Source organism: Rhinatrema bivittatum, chromosome 3 (genome assembly GCF_901001135.1).
Source record: "Rhinatrema bivittatum chromosome 3, aRhiBiv1.1, whole genome shotgun sequence".
Classification (NCBI taxonomy): domain Eukaryota; kingdom Metazoa; phylum Chordata; class Amphibia; order Gymnophiona; family Rhinatrematidae; genus Rhinatrema; species Rhinatrema bivittatum.
In genome coordinates, this window is record NC_042617.1 from 222,411,777 (window position 1) to 222,433,769 (window position 21,993).

The window sequence follows — 21,993 nt, forward strand, 5'->3', positions numbered from 1 at the left end:
GCAGTCCTTGAACGCTTATAGGGCCGGAGTTTCAAAAGATTACGCGCGTAAATCCAGAGAACTTACGTGCGCCGGGCCTATTTTCAAAAGGCCCAGTGATGCGTGTAAGTCCCGGGGCTTTACAAAAGGGGAGGTCCTGGGGTGGGGGCGTGGTCGCTGGGCCAGGGATCGTGCGCCAGCAGTCGACTGGCACGTGCAACTTACTTCAGCCCCAGGGCTGAAGTAAGTTTTAAAACAAAAAAAGAAAGCAATAAAGGTAGGGGGAGGGAAGGGAGGTAGGGGGAGGGAAGGGAGGGTGGGGGGTGGGTAGGGAAGTTCCCTCAGAGGCCGCTCCGATTTCGGAGCCTGGGAGGGAACAGGGGAAGGCAGTGGGGCTCGGATAGGGCTCAGCGCATGCCAGGTCACACACGCACATGTAGGCCGCACGCATATGTTTTCAAATCCAGCCCATAAAATGTATTCTCTTTGTAAACCGTTATGATGGCTTTCCGAATAATGGTATATAAAACTCTTCAAATAAATAAATAAATAAATAAATAGAGCATAACGAATAGCTCGAAGCTCTAGGAAGTTGATCTGAAAAGTTGCTTCGAGCCGTGTCCAAGTACCTTGAGTTTGAAGATTGTTCACATGAGCTCCCCAACCCAAGCTGGATGCATCTATGGTTAAAATTACTTGCGGAACTGGTTGCTGGAAGGGTAGACCTGTTAGCAAGTTGGCTTTGTTTGTCCACCAGAGAAGTGATAAACGTAACTGGTGGGTTACTTTAATCTGGGATGAAAGCGGTTGACTGGCTTGGAGCCACTGAGATTTCAAAGACCACTGAGTTATTCTCATAGCCAGCCTGGACATAGGAGTGATGTGGACCATGGAGGCCATGTGGCCCAGCAACATTAGGAATTGATGGGCTGAAGCTGTTACTTTTGTGCGCAGAGACAAAGTTAGCTTGGAGAGTGTGACTGCACCGTCATTGGGCAGGTAGGCCTTTGCGACTGTGGTGTCCAAATCTGCTCCGATGAAAGTAAGGAGGTGAGATGGAGTCAGGTGGGGTTTTTGGTAGTTGATGAGAAATCCCAAAGAGTGTAGCAGATTGATAGTGAGCTTGAGAGCATAGAGAGCTCCTTGCTTGGATTGGCTCTTGATCAGCCAGTCATCCAGGTAAGGAAAGACGTGTATGCTATGTTTGCGTAGATGGGCCGCAGCCACTGCTAGGCACGGGGTGCCGAGGCAAGTCCGAAAGGCAGGACCCGGTACTGAAAGTGTTGATGTCCCACTAGGAAACACAGATACTTGTGGTGATGTCGGAATATTGGAATGTGAGCGTAGGTGTCTTGAAGATCCAGAGAACAGAGCCAATGTTGAGATTACTTACCTGATAATCTCCTTTTCCTTAGTGTATGCAGATGGACTCAAAACAAATGGGTATTGTGTGCTCGTGCTAGCAGTTGGAGACGGATCTGACGTCAGCACGGGTACATATACCCCCACAGGAAGTGAAGCAAATCAGTAATCTTCCTTGCAAAGCTTTTATGGATATATGTGTACTGACCGATCGATTAAATGAACAGGATTACCCTGACCAATTGATGGTAGCTGGAGACCGCCAGTGTTCTCAACCGGAAGGCGTCGACACCCGGCAGGGTGGATGCCCTATTATAAGCAAAACATGGCTTACCGTGAGTCGGCGAATCCCCATGTATACCGGCAGCCGGGCGGGATGCTGAGTCCATCTGCATACACTAAGGAAAAGGAGATTATCAGGTAAGTAATCTCAACATTTCCTAGCGTGTAGCAGATGGACTCAAAACAAATGGGATGTACAAAAGCTACTCCCGTACTGGGCGGGCGGCTGCCCGAGGACAGTGTAGGATCGCCCTTGCAAATGCTGTGTCCTCCCTTGCCTGGACGTCCAGACGGTAGAATCTGGAGAAGGTATGGAGGGAGGACCACGTCGCCGCTTTGCATATCTCTGCAGGCGACAGCAGCTTAGCTTCTGCCCAAGAAGCCGACTGTGCTCTGGTAGAATGAGCCTTGACCTGCAGAGGCGGTGGTTTTCCCGCCTCTGTGTAGGCTGCCTTGATAACTTCTTTAATCCAGCGGGCGATGGTTGGCCGTGAGGCTGCTTCCCCTAGCTTCTTCCCGCTGTGCAGGACGAACAGGTGGTCCGTCTTTCGTACTGCTTCAGACATTTCCAGGTATCTGGGCAACAGTCTGCCGATATCGAGATGGCGTAGCATTCGACCTTCCTCCGACTTCTTCAAACCTTCCGTGGTAGGCAAGGATATGGTTTGGTTGAGGTGAAAGTGTGAGACCACTTTGGGTAAAAAGGAGGGAACTGTACGAAGATGGATGGCCTCTGGAGTGATTCTGAGAAATGGATCACGACAGGATAGTGCTTGTAGCTCTGAGATGCGGTGTGCTGAACACACAGCCAGTAAGAACACCATCTTCAAGGTTAGCAAATGGAGGGACAGGCCTCGAAGGGGCCTGAAGGCGGATCCCGCTAGAAATTCCAATACTAGGTTGAGGTTCCACAAGGGCACTGGCCACTTCAGTGGCGGGCGAATGTGTTTAACTCCTTTCAGGAAGCGTGAAACGTCTGGGTGTTTGGCAATGGAGTTGCCGTCACTCCTGGGACCGTAGCAAGACAGCGCTGCTACCTGAACCTTGATGGAGCTGAGGGACAGACCCTTCTGAAGTCCATCTTGTAGGAAGTCCAAAATGATAGGAATCTTCGCGGTATGTGAATTGGTGCCGTGAGAGTCGCACCAAGCTTCAAAAACTCTCCAGATCCTGATATATGTTAGTGATGTGGAGAATTTGCGTGCTCGGAGGAATGTATCTATAACTGGCTCCGAGTATCCCCGTTTCTTCAGTCGAGCCCTCTCAATGGCCAGACCGTAAGAGAGAATTGAGCCGGATCCCCATGGAAGATGGGACCTTGCTGCAGCAGGTCCCTGTGTGGAGGCAGGGGTAGAGGGTTCCCTGCCAGTAGTCTTCTCATGTCTGCGTATCAGGGTCTTCTTGGCCAGTCCGGGGCCACTAGAAGAACTAGGCCTCTGTGTCTCTGAATCCTGTGAACAATGGCGCCCAGCAGGGGCCATGGAGGAAAGGCGTATAGCAGGATCCCCTGAGGCCACGGTTGTACCAGTGCATCGATCCCCTGAGCCCGAGGATCCCGCCTGCAGCTGAAATATCTGGGAACTTGAGTGTTGGACCTGTCCGCTAATAGGTCCATGGCTGGCGTCCCCCATCGATCCACAATTATCTGAAAAACTGTGGGTGACAGCTGCCACTCCCCCGGGTTTAGGCTTTCTCTGCTGAGGAAGTCTGCCGTCGTGTTGTCCTTCCTGGCAATGTGGACGGCGGAGATGTCCTGGAGATTTGCTTCCGCCCAAATCATCAGGGGAGCTATTTCTAGGGACACTTGTTGGCTTCTGGTTCCGCCCTGACGATTGATGTATGCCACCGTGGTGGTATTGTCTGACATCACTCTGACTACTCTATCGCGAAGTCTGTGTGCAAATTGCAGGCACGCTAGCCTGACTGCCCGTGCCTCTAGTCGGTTGATGTTCCACCTCGACTCTTCTCTGGTCTACCGCCCTTGGGCGGTGAGTTCCTCGCAGTGTGCTCCCCATCCATTCAGGCTGGCATCTGTGGTGAGCAGAATCCAGGTTGGGGAGGACATTCTTAACCCCCGGCTTATGTGGCCGGGCTGCAACCACCACCGTAGCTGATACCGCACTCTAGCCGGTAGAGGTAGGCGTACGGTGTAGTTCCGCGATCGTTGACTCCATCGAGATAGAAGGGTGCGTTGCAATGGTCTCATATGAGCCCGCGCCCAAGGCACCACTTCCACAGTGGATGCCATGAGGCCGAGGACTTGTAGGTAATCCCGAGCTGTGGGCTGGCTGGCGCTCAGCAGGACCTGCAGATGATTCCGGAGTTTTGACTGTCTCTTGGAGGTCAGACTGACCTTGTCGTCTTGGGTGTCGAATTGGACCCCTAGGTATTCCAGCAACTGGGATGGCTGTAGGGAACTCTTCTTTATGTTGACTACCCATCCTAGGCTTTCCAGAAGAGCTATAACTCTGTTGGTTGCCCGATGACTCTCCTTCGGTGACTTTGCCCTGATCAGCCAATCGTCCAGGTAGGGATGGACGAGGATTCCTTCCTACCTGAGTGCCGCCGCCACTACTACTATTACCTTGGTAGAGATCCGCGGCGCGGTGGCTAACCCAAAGGGTAAAGCCCGGAACTGGAAGTGCTGATTCAGGACTTTGAAGCGTAAATAGCGCTGGTGATCCCGATGGATTGGGATATGTAGGTAGGCTTCCGACAGATCTAGGGAGGTGAGAAACTCCCCTGGCTGTACTGAATTCTTGACAGACAATAGTTTCCATGCGAAAGCTGGGGACGCGTAGGTGTCGATTGACTGACTTGAGGTCCAGGATGGGCCTGAAAGTGCCCTCCTTCTTGGGTACTATGAAATAAATGGAATAATGCCCAGAAGTTACCTCTTCCGCAGGTACTGGGATTATGGCTTTTAGGGCCAGGAGCCTCTGTAAGGTCACTTCTAGAGCCACTGCCTTGAGAGGTGAACAAGGAGATTCCACAAACGTGTTCGGTGGAAGCCGAAAGAAATCCAGGTAATATCCTTCCCATATGATGGTGAGGACCCACTGGTCCGAAGCGATCTCGACCCACCTGCGGTAGAAGAGGGTTAGCCTGCCCCCTATGGCTGCTACCCTCGGATGGGTCGGCTGATTGTCATTTTGGATTATGGCCGGGGCCATAACCCGGGCCGGTTCTCTTCTTGGTGTGCTTAGTCCGAAAGTGCTGGTTCCTGGCCTGAGAACGAGGTGCTTGATAGCGAGTCCTGTAGGGGTTGAAGCGCTGCGAGTTTCTACCTCTGGATGGTCCTGAAACAGAACGCTGGCTCCTCCTTGACCTGGTAGACGGGGTAATGGAGAGGCACCCCATTTAGTAGCCCTGTTCTCGAGGTCGCTGCCGAACAGTAGGGAACCCTTAAAGGGCATTCTTGTGAGCCGTGTGTGTCTTGGAGGACGAGTCGGCCGCCCAATTGTGTAGCCAAAGCTGTCTCCTGGCTGCCACTGAGGAGGACACTCCCTTGGCTGCCGTACGGACGAGGTCGGAGGCTGCGTCAGTGAGAAATGCGAGAGCTGACTCCATGTCTTCTCCTGGGGTGTTGTTTCTTGCCTGTGATAAACAGGAGCGCGTCACCACGGTGCAGCAAGTCGCGATTCGAAGGGACATGGCTGCTACCTCAAAAGCTTTTTTCAGAATGGTGTCCATGCGTCGGTCATGCGTATCCTTGAGGGCCGCTCCCCCCTCCACCGGAATGGTGGTGCGCTTCACAATTGCGCTAACTATGGCGTCTACCCTGGGGCATGCCAGCAGCTCCTTGGATGCCGGATCCAGAGGGTACATGCCCGACCCCCTTTGAATGAGGCCTCCGGTGCCTTCCATTCCAGCTCGATTAGCTGCTGTGCTGCTAGTAGTAGGGGAAAATGGTGAGCCGTTTGGCGCAGGCCCTCTAGCAGGGGGTTCTTTATAGGGTACCCTGGGGGGTCCTGGCCCGGAATGGCCAGCTCCGATAAGCATTGTGAGACCAGGCCTGGCAGATCTTCTTTCCGAAAGAAGCGTCTCATGGTCCGATATGGTTCTATCTCCGAGGGAAGTTCACCCTCCTCGGGGGGCTCCTCACTTACCTGGGAATAATCCGAATCCCCATAAGCGGGGCTGTCGGGTGGTGAGTGGCTGCGCCTAGGTCTCGAGGGTCCAGGGACCGGATCAGCCGGAACGGGAGGACCCATTCGAGGAGCAGACTGCATCTGGACAAAGGCGTGAATTCCCTTAAATAATTCCACCCAGGAAAGCGAAGCTGGATCTGGCCGCCGGGGTACCAGGTCTCTTGGGTTCCCTGGCTGCTCGCCGCGACCTGCCAAGTCCGGTGTGGTCCCTGAGGAACTGCTGGGCTGGGACCGGTCTTGTCCTGGAACTCCCATGGCTTCCTCACATTGGGCACATAGGGAGTCTGCTTCCTCGCTCTGTGTGGCTCTGAGGTTGCATGCTGAGCAGAGGCTTAGAGCGTTCATGCCTGATTCTGGAGGTGCCGGCTCTGCGGACGCATGGGCTTTCTTATGCTCCATTCGCCTGAAATGCGGCGTCGCCAAACGATGTGCGCCTAATATGTGCGCTTAACCGCATGCGCCTAGAATGGGCGTCTTATAAATGTGCGCCTATAACGGGCATCTCATAAATGTGCGCCTATAACGGGCGTCTCATAAATGTGCACCTATAAACGGGCGTCTTATAGATGTGCGCCTATAACGGGCGTCTTATCAATGTGCGCCTATAAACAGGCATCTTAGAAAGTGTGTATCCTAGTAGCGTGCGCTAACAACGTGCGCCTATCACGTGCGCTAACAACGTGCGCCCATCGCGAGCGCATAGCAAGCAAAGTGCGTTTAATTGGAAAAGATGAGTAGGCAAGCAAAATGGCGACCTCCCAGGTGGGCGGCCTCATAGGCAGGCCCAGTTAGTCCACACTTCCTCGGAGACCAAGTAAAGATGTACGCCTTACCTTGTCTTCGGCGCTTCCCGGCTGCGACCCGGGCGGTCTCCGGCTACGGGGGGAGAGGGGAATACCTTCACCGCCGGGCTTAAGGAAGTGCACCCGCTGCCTCTAGGCCGCGCCCGAGCCCTTCTCACTCGGGGGCTGCGTCCCTGCCGCGAACCGGCCACCGGACCGAGGCTCTTACCTCCGAGGGACCACGGAAGTCAGCTCGGGAAACTCAACTGGGTGAGTGACCGCCTGGTATCACCACAGGAGTGCGGGGCTCGTCTTCAGTAGGTTTCTTCTATGAATTTAGTCGTTAGAATTTGGATACACGCTCAGCGAGCGTGGGGTAGCTCCAAACTGCTTTGGAGACAGAAATTACTGAATAGCTACACTTCCTGTGGGGGTATATGTACCCGTGCTGACGTCAGATCCGTCTCCAACTGCTAGCACGCGCACACAAATGTTGAGATTACTTACCTGATAATCTCCTTTTCCTTAGTGTAGACAGATGGACTCAGAACGAATGGGTATAGTATGCTCGTGCTAGCAGTTGGAGACAGATCTGACGTCAGCACGGGTATATATACCCCCACAGGAAGCGTAGCAACTCAGTAATCTTCCTTGCAAAAGCTGTTATGGATTTGTGTGGACTGACGCTCAGTGAAATAGTGAAACAGGATTCCCCTGACCGATTGATAGTAGCGGGAGACCGCCAGCATTCCCAACTGGAAGGCATCGACATCTGGCAAAGGGGACGCTCTTATGTAAGAAGAATGACATGGCTTACCTTGAATCTGTGAAACCCATGTATACTGGCAGCTGGGCGGGATGCTGAGTCCATCTGTCTACACTAAGGAAAAGGAGATTATCAGGTAAGTAATCTCAACATTTCTTAGCGTGTAGCCAGATGGACTCAGAACGAATGGGATGTACAAAAGCTTTACTCCCAGCCTGGGCGGGAGGCTGCCTGAGGACCGCGGAGGACTGCCCTCGCAAATGCTGTATCCTCCCTGGCCTGGACATCCAGGCGGTAGAACCTGGAGAAGGTATGGAGGGAGGACCATGTCGCTGCTTTACATATTTCTGCCGGCGACAGCATCCTGGATTCTGCCCAAGATGCCGCTTGTGCTCTGGTAGAATGAGCCTTGACTTGTAGAGGCGGAGACTTCCCAGCCTCTACGTGTGCTGCTCGGATAACTTCTTTAATCCAGCGGGCGATGGTGGGCCGAGAGGCCGCTTCTCCTTGTTTCTTCCCGCTGTGAAGGACGAACAGATGGTCCGTCTTTCGTACTGTTTCTGTCATTTCCAGATATCTGGGCAGCAATCTGCCGATGTCAAGATGGCGTAGCAAACGCCCTTCTTCTGATTTCTTCAAACCCGCTGTGGTAGACAAGGATATGGTTTGGTTAAGGTGAAATTGTGAGACCACTTTAGGTAGAAAGGAGGGAACCGTGCGAAGATGGATAGCCTCCGGAGTGATTCTGAGAAAGGGATCACGGCAGGACAGCGCTTGTAGCTCTGAGATGCGGCGTGCTGAACACACCGCCAGCAAGAACACCATCTTCAAAGTTAGAGAACGGAGAGACAAGCCCCGAAGGGGTCTAAAAGTGGATCCCGCGAGGAAATCCAAAAGAAGGTTGAGGTTCCATAGGGGCCCTGGCCACTTCAGTGGCGGACGAATATGCTTGACTCCTTTCAGGAAGCGAGAAACATCTGGGTGCTTGGCAATGGTCTTGCCGTCCCTCCTGGGACCATAGCAAGACAGCGCAGCCACCTGAACCTTGATGGAGCTGAGGGAGAGACCCTTCTGAAGCCCATCCTGCAGGAAATCTAAAACAGTCGGAATTGTGGTTGCATGTGGGTTGGTGCCATGATTGTCGCACCAGGCCTCAAATACCCTCCAGATCCTTACGTAGGTGAGGGATGTGGAAAACTTGCGAGCTCGGAGGAGTGTATCTATCAGGGGCTCCGAGTAACCTCTTTTCTTCAGTCTAGCCCTCTCAATGGCCAGACCGTAAGAGAGAATTGAGCCGGATCCTTGTGGAGGATGGGACCTTGACGTAGAAGGTCCCGGAGAGGAGGCAGGGGAAGAGGCTCCCCTGCCAGCAGTCTTCTCATGTCCGCGTATCAGGGTCTTCTTGGCCAGTCTGGTGCCACTAGAAGAACTAGGCCCCGGTGCTTCTGAATCTTGTGTATGAGGGCGCCCAGCAGGGTCCACGGAGGAAAGGCGTATAGCAGAGTCCCTGGAGGCCATGGCTGAACCAGGGCGTCGATCCCGTGAGAGAACGGGTCTCGCTTGTGGCTGAAGTATCTTGGTACCTGAGCATTGGACCTGTCCGCAAGTAGGTCCATGTCCGGAATCCCCCACTGATCCACGATCATCTGGAAGGCTGTGGGGACAGCTGCCATTCTCCCGGAATTAGGCTTTCTCTGCTGAGGAAGTCTGCCGTGGTGTTGTCCTTCCCGGCAATGTGGACGGCGGAGATGTCCTGAAGATTCGCCTCTGCCCAAGCCATCAGCGGGGCTATCTCTAGAGATACCTGTTGGCTCCTGGTTCCGCCCTGACGGTTGATGTATGCCACCATGGTGGCGTTGTCGGACATCACTCTGACTGCTCTGTTCCTCAGTCTGTGAGCAAATCGTAGGCATGCCAATCGGACTGCCCGGGCCTCTAGACGGTTGATGTTCCACCCTGACTCTTCTCTGTTCCACCGAACTTGTGCGGTGAGGTCTTCGCAGTGTGTTCCCCATCCGCTCAGGCTGGCATCTGTGGTGAGCAGAATCCACGTGGGGGAGGACATCTTTGACCCCCTGCTCGTGTGGTTGGACTGCAACCACCACCGTAACTGGGTCCGCACTCTGGCTGGCAGAGGTAGGTGCGTGGAATAGTTCCGAAAGCGGGGGCTCCAACGAGAGAGCAGGGAGCGTTGTAGAGGTCTCATATGGGCCCTTGCCCAAGGTACCACTTCCAGGGTGGAGGCCATAAGGCCGAGGACCTGCAGATAATCCCAAGCTATGGGCCGGCTGGCTCCCATCAAGTACCGGAGACGCGTCTGAAGTTTTAACCTTCGCTTGGTAGTGAGACTGACTTTGTCTGCCTGGGTGTCGAACTGTACTCCCAGGTATTCCAGTGATTGGGAAGGCTGTAGGCAACTCTTGTTGAGGTTGACTACCCATCCCAGGCTTTCCAGAAGAGCGATCACTCGGTTGGTTGCCCGATGGCTCTCCTCTCGTGATTTCGCCCTGATCAGCCAATCGTCTAGGTAGGGATGGACAAGGATTCCTTCCCGTCTGAGTGCCGCTGCTACCACAACGACCACCTTGGTGAAGGTCCGCGCTGCTGTGGCTAACCCGAAGGGCAGAGCCCAGAATTGGAAGTGGCGTCCCAGAACCTTGAAGCGTAGGTAGCGCTGATGATCCGGATGGATCGGGATATGCAGGTAGGCTTCCGACAAGTCCAAGGCCATGAGGAATTCTCTTGGCTGTACTGCGGTCTTGACTGAGCGCAGAGTCTCCATGCGAAACCTCGGGACCCTTAAGTATCGATTGACTGACTTGAGGTCCAATACGGGCCGAAAAGTGCCCTCTTTCTTGGGTACCATGAAATAAATGGAATAGTGTCCAGAATTAATTTCCCATGCAGGTACTGGGATGATGGCTTTCAAGGACAGGAGCCTCGCCAGGGTAGCTTCCAATGCTGCCTTCTTGTGTATGGGACATGAAGATTCCACAAACTTGTCCGGAGGGAGATGATGAAAGTCCAGATAATACCCCTCTCGGATGATGGCGAGGACCCACTGGTCCGACGTAATCTCGACCCATCTGAGGTAGAAGAGGATTAACCTGCCCCCCTATGGCTCCATCCTCCAGATGGATCGGCTGATTCTCATTGTGAGACGCGGCCGGGACCTGAACCCGAGCCGGCTCCCCTCTTGCGCTGCTTGGACCGAAAGGACTGGTTCCTGGCTTGAGGACGAGGTGCCTGGTAGCGACTCCTATAGGGAGTGAAGCGCTGGGAGCTTCTACCTCTGGAGGGCCTCGGAAAGGCGCGCTGGTTCCTTCTGAACCGATCTTCCGGCAGTCGAGGTACTGGGGAGGCGCCCCATCTGCTGGCCAGTTTATCAAGGTTGCTGCCGAACAAAAAAGAACTCCTAAAGGGCATTCTGGTGAGGCGTGTCTTCGAAGGAGCATCGGCTGACCAATTCCGGATCCAGAGCTGCCTCCTGGCGGCCACGGAGGATGAGACCCCCTTGGCTGTTGTACGGACTAGGTCTGATGCAGCATCCGTGAGGAACGAGAGAGCTGACTCCATGTCTGCTGCTGGAGCATTGTTCCTGACCTGAGACAAACAGGAGCGTGCAGCAGGTTGCGATCCGCAAAGATAGAGCTGCCACCTCAAAGGTCTGTTTCAGAATGGCGTCCAGTCGCCGGTCATGAGGCTCCTTGAGGGCCGCCCCCCCCCCCCCTCAACTGGAATGGTAGTGCGCTTGACCACAGCGCTAATCAAGGCGTCCACCTGAGGGCACGCCAGCATCTCCTTGATAGCCGGTTCCAGGGGGTACATGCCCGTCAGGGCCTGACCCCCTTTGAATGAGGCCGCTGGTGCCGCCCATTCTAAATCTATCAGTTGCTGTGCTGCTTGCAAAAAAGGAAAATGGCGGGCTGTAGGACGAAGACCTTCCAGCAGGGGGTTCTGCGTAGAGGGCACCGTAGTGCTGGGACCTGTAATAGCCAACTCCGCCAGGCACTGAGATACCAGGTCGGAGAGATCCTCTTTAGGGAAGAACCGCCTCATGGTTCGGTATGGCTCAATCCCTGAGGGAAGTTCCCCCTCATCCGGGGGTTCAGACTCGTCCGGTGAAACATCAGGGTCCGTCTGAACCGGACTGTCTGGAGGCGGGAGGCCCTGCCCACGATAAGGGCGCGACAGTCCCGGGACAGGATCCGCTGGAGCAGCAACAGCAGCAGCAGCAGCAGCCGGGCCTGGACGGGAGGCTGATTGCATCTGTACAAAGGCATGAATTCCCTTAAAGAGATCCACCCAGGAAATGGAAGCGGTCTCTAGCCGTCGGAGTACCAGGTTCCCCGGGATTCCAGGTTGGTCGAGACTGCCCGCTAGATCTGGGGTAGCCCCTGGGGAACTGTCAGCAAACCTCGGTTGAGACTGGTCCTGGCCCGAGGCTCCCACTGCCTCCTCACATTGGGCACAAAGGGAGTCTGGCTCCTTGCTGTGCGTGGCTCTAAGCTGGCATGCTGAGCAGAGGCAGAGGGCTTTAATGCTGGAATCAGGAGGCACCGCCGCTGAAGACGCTGAGGCGTTCTGTTCCATTGCGGCTTGGAAAGTAGCGCTGAGGAATATACGCCCAGTACAATATGCGCTCAATAATATGCGGCAGCCAAAATGGCGCTTAATAGAACAGGCGCTCAATAATATGCGGCAGCAATATGCGCTTAATACAACAGGCGCTCAATAATACGCGGCAGCAATATGTGCTTAATACAACAGGCACTAACTACTATGCGGTCAGCAATATACGCTCAAATGATATCCAATATGCGCTCATCAATATGCGGTCAGCAATATACTGTCAATTATATCCAATATGCGCTCATCCATATGCGGTCAACAATATACGCACAATGATATACAATATGTGCTTAGTCAGAGAAAGACGGCTAACATGGGCGCTCAATACCTGAACAGGCCAACAAAATGGCGCCCTCCACGGCATGCCACCTCAGGCCACGCCGCCGATCCTCGTCCCTCGGAGACCAAAAAACAAGAGATGTACGCCTTACCTGATCCCCGGCGCTTCCCGGCTGTAACCCGGGCGGTCTCCGGCTGTGGGGGGAGAGGGGCAAGTACCTTCACCGCCACGCTTGAGGATTTTCACCCGCTGCCTCTGAGCCGCTGAACTCGTCTCGCTTGGGGCTAAGTCCACGCCGGGACCGAGGCGCCTCTCAGCCCGACCTGAGCCTTTCACGCTTGGGGGCTAGATCCCTGCCGCGATTCGGCCACCGGACCGAGGCCTAGACCTCCGAGGGATCACGGAAATCACCCCGGGAAACTCAACTGGGGGAGGGACCCTAGGGTATCACCGCAGGAGTGCGGGCTCGATGTTCCTGGAGAAAGTTTAGTAAGTAGAATAGAGAAAGTAGAAAGTAGTATTGGAAAACACGCTCAGCGAGCGTGCAGGCTCTCCAAACTGCTTTGGATTCGGAAATTACTGAGTTGCTATGCTTCCTGTGGGGGTATATATACCTGTGCTGACGTCAGATCCGTCTCCAACTGCTAGCACGAGCGTACTATACCCATTCGTTCTGAGTCCATCTGGCTACACGCTAGGAAATACCCATTTGTTTTGAGTCCATCTGCTACACGCTAGGAAATTATCAATTACTCTAAATTTCCACTCTCAGAAAATGCTTATAAAAATTGTTCAATCTTTATTCTCTTAACTCATGAAATCAATCCATTTGACATTATTCACTCAATCTCCCCTGATAAGACAATACAGCTCAGGTCATCTCTATGTAATAATGGTACAGTAAATTTAACCACTTTTTTTCAAATCAAAGTTTTGCTTGTGCAATTACTAGAGATGTGCATTAGTTTTTCACGAATTAGACAATTTAAATGAAATTTCTAATTCGTCATGGTTCGGAGGGAACCGAAAAACGAATGGAATTTTTCTGAAATTTCCGAAAAATTTGTAGTTTGTGTTACTGCGCACTAACTCCCATTAGCGAACACTAACATGAACTTCGGGTCCCACGAAAAAAAAAAAAATGAACCGCAGGAAAATCTAAATTTCCCTCGGGGGCTTGAAAACGAAGCCCGAACCGAAAGAACTAAACAGTGCACATCTCTAGCAAATACCACTTCCTTGCAAGCTAGAAGATTCTTATATAAGGGATTACCTGCTGTTAGATATTTCTCTTTAGCTCGTGCTCTTTCGTCTGCATCAAAGTACCATACTGTTATTGCGTACCTAGAAAAGGATTTGAAATTATTAAAATGTCTCCCACTTCTACAAGTTAATCATATTTATTTATTTATTTATTTAACGCTTTTCTATACCAGCATTCATGATGGATATCATATCATGTCGGTTTACATGGAACCGGGGTAAACATTAACTTAACATTGAACAGGAGGCAAAGTTACAATAAACAAGGTGGAGTGAACTTGGGCGTTGAGGTAGCAAGCGGCTACAGAAACAAAGGAGGAGAACTTAACATGTGGTAACTGGGGGATGCCTGGATCTATATAGAGGATTTGCCTAAGAGTCTTTTATTCATGGTTCACACCAGTTGGGGGAAGGCTTGAGTGAATAACCAGGTTTTAAGTTTTTTCCCTTCATTTTCAGTTTTTATTTCTCCTAGAAATTTCAATGTTATAACAAAAAAAATTCAGTGGAAAAATAACTTTTCCACTTACTTTTCTCCTGTTTGTTATAACAAAATCCTTTTTCCACAAATTTTTTTTGTTATAACATTGAAATTACCAGGAAAAAATAAAATCAAAATGGAAAATGAAGGTCCCTACTCATAACATATAACAATGTAACACTTATAGGTCTCAAGGTATTATAAAATGGATCAGCACAGCACAACTGGGATGTAGAACTAGAGATCTCAAAAGCTCTATGCCTTCATTTAGTGTCAGACATATGCATTCTTCCCTATAGACACAAAATGGGAAAAACCCATTATTACATCTAGTGTGCAATACTCACCAAGTCACTTAGCCTCCCCTGTATTTATAAATAATGGAATTTAAAGATGCATGGGAAAAGGAGAGAGGATCCCTAATGACAAAGAGGTTAGGGGAGAGCCAGAAATCATTTGGGATTCTATGGAACTGTGCCATATTCTATGACAGTGGTAAGAATATGGTTGGGAGGTTACAGTATTACAAACGCCTCCCTCAAAAGTAAAGGTAATAGGAGAGGTGATAAGGACAAAACATAAAGGGAACAGAACTGAAATGCAGCCCAGCGATACTGCCAGCAAGTTGCAATTCCCCAAAAACTGTAGCAGCAAGTTGATGGTAGACTGGTACTGTCCACTAGGTCCATAGGAACCTATAAGGCAGATCTTAGAACAACAGGCTCACTAGTGTTAAGTAGTGGCTCATATTACAAATTCTGGTGATAAGACATGGAGTGTGGGATTAAATATGGTATCTTCTATGCTCATCTAGCTAGGATAGTAGAGAAACACTGGGGTAACCTGCATGAGTAGCCATTAAAATCCTAAACAATAGTGGCTGGGCTGCATCAGGCTTCCAAGAAGGCTGAGGTAAATTATAATGCCTGACCATGTTTAAAGATAAATGAAGATGGAGAGGGCCAATGTTTTAGGCAACAGCCTAATTTTGGTGACCATATGGATTATTACAAAACTCAGCAAAGAGAATCAAAGAGAAAGGCAGAGCGTGAAATAGCCACAAATGGAATTAATGAAGGCTAGCACTGTGGCAAATTTTTTAACATGCTTGGGACAGATGTGTGAGCAGTAATGAGACGGGACTTGAGAGGTCAGATGGAAGGTATGCTGTAGGGCAGAGGAAGCTATATTTGTTTGTGAATGGGAATTTGTATGCTAACTTACTCAGAATGGTACAAAATCAGAAAAAATATCTGAAATGGACAGAATGGATGGACCAGTTTTAATCTGAGGTCATTTAATATGTTACTATAAACTCTCTGGTGCAACCAGTTTATACCAGATTTTTCTTTCAGCTATGTATTGATACTTAAATATTGTGTCATAAAAATCAGTTGACTGAAAAACAAACTATTCTCCTTGGACAGCAAGAAAATCTGCTACTCAAGTGGATAACATCATCTGACAATGCCACTGGGAAGCATTTTTGTAAAACTATTTAAAAAAAAGCCTAGCTGGCTTTATCTGACATGCATGCTGCATGCAGGGTCCCCTCGTTTTTATATAGCAACTTACAGAAGCCAACTCCATAGGAGAATGGGAAGGTAATTTGTGGCACATTATTCTGATATCCATGGACAACATTCATAACACCCATTACAGATAAGCAATTTGTACAGTATGCAAAGCAAAAAGAGGGGATTAGAAGGAGGAATACAACCAGACAATCAATGCGCAGGGAAAAATATATCTTCTGTGGGCAAAGGAATGACAACTCAAAAAAATAAGAATGGGCCCATAAGGAGGGATGGATTTGGATTCTACTTTCAAAGACACCCTGGAGGACAGATTAACCCAAACTACTGTTGCATTAGGAGTCAATTTCTAAACAATCATAGGAATAAATGTGAAGACAGGAGTTCACATTGCAGCCTTACAAATCTCAATATAGCCTGGCTTTAGATGGGCTACCAACATAGACATGGCTCCGACATTATAAGCCTTAACATGCCTTTGTAAAATCAGAGGTGTTTGGGCATAATAGAAGCTGCCATAATCTGCTATCCAATCACAAACAGTACATATGCTTATAGCAAGCCATGGTCTATAGGGGATCAAACTAAACAAAATGTTGGGTGGACCTTCTATGGATTTTGATGCACTCCAGGTAGAAGGCAATGGTACCCTTGCAATCCAAACCGCACAGAGTCTGTTTAAGTTTATAAGCATGATGCAATGGAATACCGAGGGGGGTGGGGGCAGGGAGAGCCAATGTCCCCAGATGCAAGCCCATAGACGGGAGCTGATGGACAACATAGGGAGGCCCATGCGGCTGCCAATGGATCCCATCCCACAGGCGGCCTAAAAACAGGAAGACAGGCTGTGCGGCTGAGGGTGGACCTCATCCCACTGGCAGTTGAGCAGGGAAGCATGTTGTTCTTATGCTGTGTGCCGGCCACTGTTCCCTCTAAGCTGCGTAAGTGACCACAACTTTTCTCACGACTGCTCACAGCAAGAAGATCAGTGGAGGGCCGTGGAGGAGCTCATCTCACCAGGACCCAAAGAAAACAAGTCACCTCCAAACCTTCAAGTGCTCCTTCTCATTTCTTGCCTGTGGAGCCCCAGAACAAAAACAATGCTGGAGCCACACGGGCTGGAAGGAGGAGGAGCATGCAGAAGAGGAGCAGCATTTGGGGCAGGGCCACTGTAGCTCCTATCTCGCAGTGGCCCAAGAAGAGGAGGCCCAGTAGCAGGGCTCTGCAGATCTCAACTTGTGGTGGCTCGAGAAGATCAGGGCTGCCGCAGAGTCCATCCTGCAAAGAGGAGGCCCAGAGGTGAGAGGGAGTGAAAGCATGTATATTAGGGGAGAGAGCATGCTAGAGCCTCTGTGTGTGAGTAACAGCATGTGGGCATGAGAGCCTGTGTGTGTGTGTGAGAGAGTGAGGCAGCATGTGAAAGAGAGAGCCAGTGTGTATGTATAAGAGAGACAGCATGAGAAAACTGTGTGCATGTATATGTGGGGCAGAGAGACAGAGTATGAGAATGAGAGCCTGAGTGTGTGTTTGAGGGAAGAAGACAGGTGGAGAGAGAAGAAACAGAAAAAAGAGAAACCCTGTAAAAGGAATTGGCAAAAGACCAAAAAAGGGAAGATGGAAAAAAAAAGTCTGTGACCAACTGATTAGAAAACTAAGATCAGACAGCAAAGGTAAAAAAAAAAACAAATAAAAGAATTTCTAGTGATTGGCATATATTATCTTTGGGAATGTGCAAGAGTAGCACTTTATGCTGATCTTGCAATGTACAAGATCAACATGGAGGAACTGGAAGCCCTACACATTTTTAATACTACGAAGCCTGCACAAAGAACATAAGAACATGCCATACTGGGACAGACCAAGGGTCCATCAAGCCCAGCATCCTGTTTCCAACAGTGGCCAATCTGGGCCATAAGAACCTGGCAAGTACCCAAACACTAAGTCTATTCCATGTTACTGTTGCTAGTAATAGTAGTGGCTATTTTCTAAGTCAACTTAATTAATAGCAGGTAATGGACTTCTCCAAGAACTTATCCAATCCTTTTTTAAACACAGCTATACTAACTGCAGTAACCACATCCTCTGGCAACAAATTCCAGAGTTTAATTGTGCGTTGAGTGAAAAAGAACTTTCTCCAATTAGTTTTAAATGTGCCACATGCTAACTTCATGGAGTGCCCCCTAGAATTTCTATTATCTGAAAGAGTAAATAACTGATTAACATCTACCCATTCTAGACCTCTCATGATTTTAAACACCTCTATCTTATTCCCCCTCAGCCATCTCTTCTCCAAGCTGAAAAGTCCTAACCTCTTTAGTCTTTCCTCATAGGGGAGATGTTCCATTCCCCTTATCATTTTGGTCACCCTTCTCTGTACCTTCTCCATTGCAACTATAATTTTTTTGAGATGTGGCGACCAGAATTGTACACAGTATTCAAGGTGCAGTCTCACCATGGAGCGATACAGAGGCATTATGACATTTTCAGTTTTATTCACCATTCCCTTTCTAATAATTCCCAACATTCTGTTTGCTTTTTTGACTGCCGCAGCACACCGAACCGACGATTTCAAAGTTTTATGCACTATGACGCCTAGATCTCTTTCTTGGGTTGTAGCACATAATATGGAACCTAACACTGTGTAACTATAGCATGGGTTATTTTTCTTTTGTTATGAACCTGCCGCGGAGCTAACCTCCGCAAGCAGGCACTCCTCACCTTGCTGCTTCTTCACCAGACGCGGCACGGACGCCGCCGATGTCGGGCCTTCCGATGTGGCTGGAGCCGCGGACTTGAGTTCTCTTGCGGTCCGGAGGCCGCTCCTGGCATCGATCTTCACCGCGGCCGGAGCTGCAGACTTGTCTGCCTTTCCATGTGGCACGGAGCTGCCGCTGACATCATCTTCATCCTCCAGGGCTGAAGGCCGCAAGCCCCGGGCTGGAGTAGCGGCTAGAGCCGCCCTTGGGGCTTCCTGCAGCAGCAGGAGCCGCTGCTGACATCGAGGCCTGCTTTCTAGCTCAGCCCTGCTGTTCCGGCATCGAAGTCTGTGCAGGCCTCGGTCCTGCACAGTTCCCGTTTCCTCTTCCTAGGCGCGCGGCTGCGCCTCTCTGCTGTATTTAAAGGGCCAGCCACAGGAAGTGCTGCTGGCCCCACCTATGGACTGATTTCCTGCTTGAGCCATATAAAAGGGCTGGACTTGTCATTGTTTCTTGCCTTGCATCAGAGTTACTTCACTCTGGAGGCTCCTGCCTGCAAGAGCTCCTTCAAGTCTTCTATCTTCTCCATGGAGTTCCTCGTCTCGTCTGTTCCTCGTTATGCCATGTCTTCGTGCCTGAGGTCCTCGTCCAGGTGTCCTGGTGTTTCGTCTCCTGGTGTCCTGCCCTTCTTGGTGTTCGCTTCAGCGCTCCTGAGCCTTCTGGTCCTGTCAAGCCTTGGTCCCTCGGATGACGTCTTTCCCGAGCTTGGAGTGGCCTGCAGGTGGAATTCGCTCCTGTGCTCCTGAGCTGTCATGTCCTGCCAGCCTTGTTGTCCTTCGGACGACATCTGGCTCTGTTGTCGGAGTCCCACCTTGACTGGATTCTTCCCTGCGCTCGTCACGCTCTCTGCGTGGTCCGTGACCAGCCTCCTCGGGCTGTGTAGGGTGCGCAGTGGGACAGGGTGGTCCACCCGTGAAGGTGGGCTGAGTAGGGCGCCCTGAGAGACAGTGCCAATGTCCTCCTACCCAGCTTCTTGTCTGGACTTTGTCAAGTTCCTCGTCATGTCTCTGATGTCGTCGCATCGACCCTGGTCTGAGATGCCGTCGCATCGACCCTGGTCTGTGATGTCTTCGCATCAGCCCTGGTGTCATGTTTTCGCATCAGCCCTGGTGTCATGTCTTCGCATCAGCCCTGGTCTGTGATGCTGTTGCATCAACCTTGGTGTCATGTCTTCATGTCAAGGCCCGTCTGCCCTCATCCTCAGGCCAGACCTGCTGCTCCATGCCGATCCAAGCGGGGAAGAAAAAGTATCCTCCCACCTCTCAATCCTAATTCTAGAGATTACAATTGGTATCTTATTCAAATGCTCCTAACCTGGTACTGTACTTGGGGGATGTGAATCTAAAAAAGCCTGTAACTCAGATATTTCATAAAAAACATATTTGTGCTCCAAGTATTTAAGTTCACACCAACAAGGAAATTTTAAGATAAATCCAGCTCCTCTAGATACCACCTCTGATTTTAATTTCAGAAATTCTTTTCGTCTATTCTGGGTAGAACTTGTTAGGTCTGGATATATCCAGACCTGATATCCATGAAATTTTTCTAGTCTATTTCTAAAGAATAGACGTAGCACGGTATCTCTCTCTTTGGAAAAAACAAATGATACCACTAATGTGGCTCTAAGTGTTATATCCGTATCTAACTATGTTTCGATTATTTCTGATAAATTTAAAGTTTCTGGCTGTTTCTTCCCCGTCTGTATTCCTCTTTCTGAGTTCTGAGAGATGTAATAAACTTTCTCTATTGTTGGTAATACTTGACTAGGTATTTTCAATATATTTATCATATACTCCTTAAACATGTCTATGAGAGGTATCAAATCTTGTTTGGGGAAATTCAGGACTCTTAAATTGGTATACTTCAATTGATTTTCTACATATTCAAACTTCTTTTGATTTATTAAATCAGATTTAATAAGATTTCTCTGTACATTTTCTACTTTCTCTAATCTTCCTTCACATTTAACCAAATTATTCTGAGATAGTAGAGCCATATTTTCCACATTCATTATTTTTTGTTGAGAGTTAGCTGTAATCTGTGTTAATTTATTTATAGCCAGTTCCAAAGATTTTATAGCTGTCCATAACGTGTCCATAGTGATCTCAAGAGGTTTCTGTGGTAGAAGTATATTCATGACAGGTTGTGATTCAGAGTCTCCCCCTTCAGCCAGGTCTCCACTCTTTTCTCCATCTTTAGATGATATAAGAACTTAATCTATACCTACATCCTCTGTAGGTCTATCAAGTATTTTTTCTTTTATTGATGGTGGAGAGGGAGTTTTAGGAGCTCCGGGGGTCAAAGAGATGTCACTAACCAAGGCGGTTGCTTCTCGCTCAGAAGCCACATACACTGTGGTTTCCTCACCCGGCATTTTACCATTTGTAACATTAAAGAAAGAGGAGATTTGAGGCTGCATAGGTGTTAATAAGGGAGATGAAGTCTGCATCTCCGTTAAGCGAGCCTTTCTCTTGGTATGAGGCATGAGTTTAATTAGGAAAAGTTGTAAGTAAAGTTCAAACTCCCTTTCTTTTATGTGCCTCCAGTAATTATTCTTAATGTTCCTCTGGTTCGGGGGCATACAGGGAAAGAGAAGCGTTATAAATTTAGGTATATGAGTCTTACTTACAATTAGCAGGCTGAGGAAATTCAAAACAAAGCCACGCTCCCCTTAGGCGCGCGCGGCTTGGGCGAACGTGCCAGCGGCACCTACACACCACAGGAGGGGCTGGCTTTTGAAAGCCTTCTGGTCCCTCCCTGATGACGTCGGCTGTGAGGCCTCCTCCCCTCGCTTGGGTCCAGTCAGCGTTTTAGGCAACAGCGCAACTTTCAGGTTATGGGCGGCGACCCAGTCCACAAGCAATCAAGCGATCAGGTAAGCAGTGAAGACCTCCTCAGGCTCCTCTTTCTCCTCTCCCCCCTCCTAGCTTATTTCTAGCTTCTGGCTACTTTTTAAAAAAAAAAATTTTTTTTAATATACAAACACTAACTTCTGCTTACTAGTTGCCTTACAGACTTTTAAAAATAAAAACATTAACTACTGCTTACTAGCTGACTTACTATTTAAAAATACAAACAGTCTAACTTCTGTTTATTCACTGCCTTACTGACTATTTAAAGTACAAACACACTAACTAATATTACCATATAGTTAACTTTGCCCCAATACTTTTAAAAAAGACAATGTCCCAAGCAAAAACTTTCTGATTCCTTTCAGCCACCAGCAAGGTGATACTCTCCTCTCAGTGCTCCTACTGAGAAGGCAGTAATTTGGGCATCAGTGCTAGTAGCAGCAATTGGCGCCTCCCCAATAGACATATGGCAGCAGTGACAGCAACAGCAAAGGAAAGAGAGAGGCTCTGAGGCTGCTGGAAAAAGAAAGAAAGGGGGGCTTGCCTTCAGTGTGTGTATGGGCATCTGCTGGTGTGGGGGGAGGGGTGAATGCAAGGGTGTCTGCCTGGGGGGGTGCATCTGTACATGAGAATGAAAGGGTGCTTTCCTGGGGTCTGACTGTGTGAGAATAGGTGCCTCCCTGGGGGTGTGTATGTGAGAATGAAAGGGAGCCTGCCTGGGGATCCTACATAGAAATATAGAAATGATGGCAGAAGAAGAGCAAACAGCCCATCCAGTCTGCCCAGCAAGTTTTGAACTTTTTTTTTTTCTCATACTTCTCTGTTACTCTTGGCTCTTAGTAACCCTTTGATTCTATTTCCCTTCCACCCCC

The 21,993-nt window shown here is 49.8% G+C and overlaps 1 protein-coding gene across 5 annotated transcripts in view; it reads right to left on the bottom strand.

The window, feature by feature from the left end:
- EGLN1 (egl-9 family hypoxia inducible factor 1) overlaps positions 1 to 21,993 on the bottom strand; it is a 559,025-nt gene that overhangs the window by 128,674 nt on the left and 408,358 nt on the right. For all 5 annotated transcript variants that reach the window (XR_003855482.1, XM_029594248.1, XM_029594250.1 and 2 more), the window contains one exon: positions 13,508 to 13,578. Coding sequence is in view for 4 of the 5 variants with exons in the window: in XM_029594248.1 (XP_029450108.1) it covers positions 13,508 to 13,578 (71 nt within the window). In the remaining variant the exon portion in view is untranslated. The remainder of the gene's footprint in view (positions 1 to 13,507; positions 13,579 to 21,993) is intronic.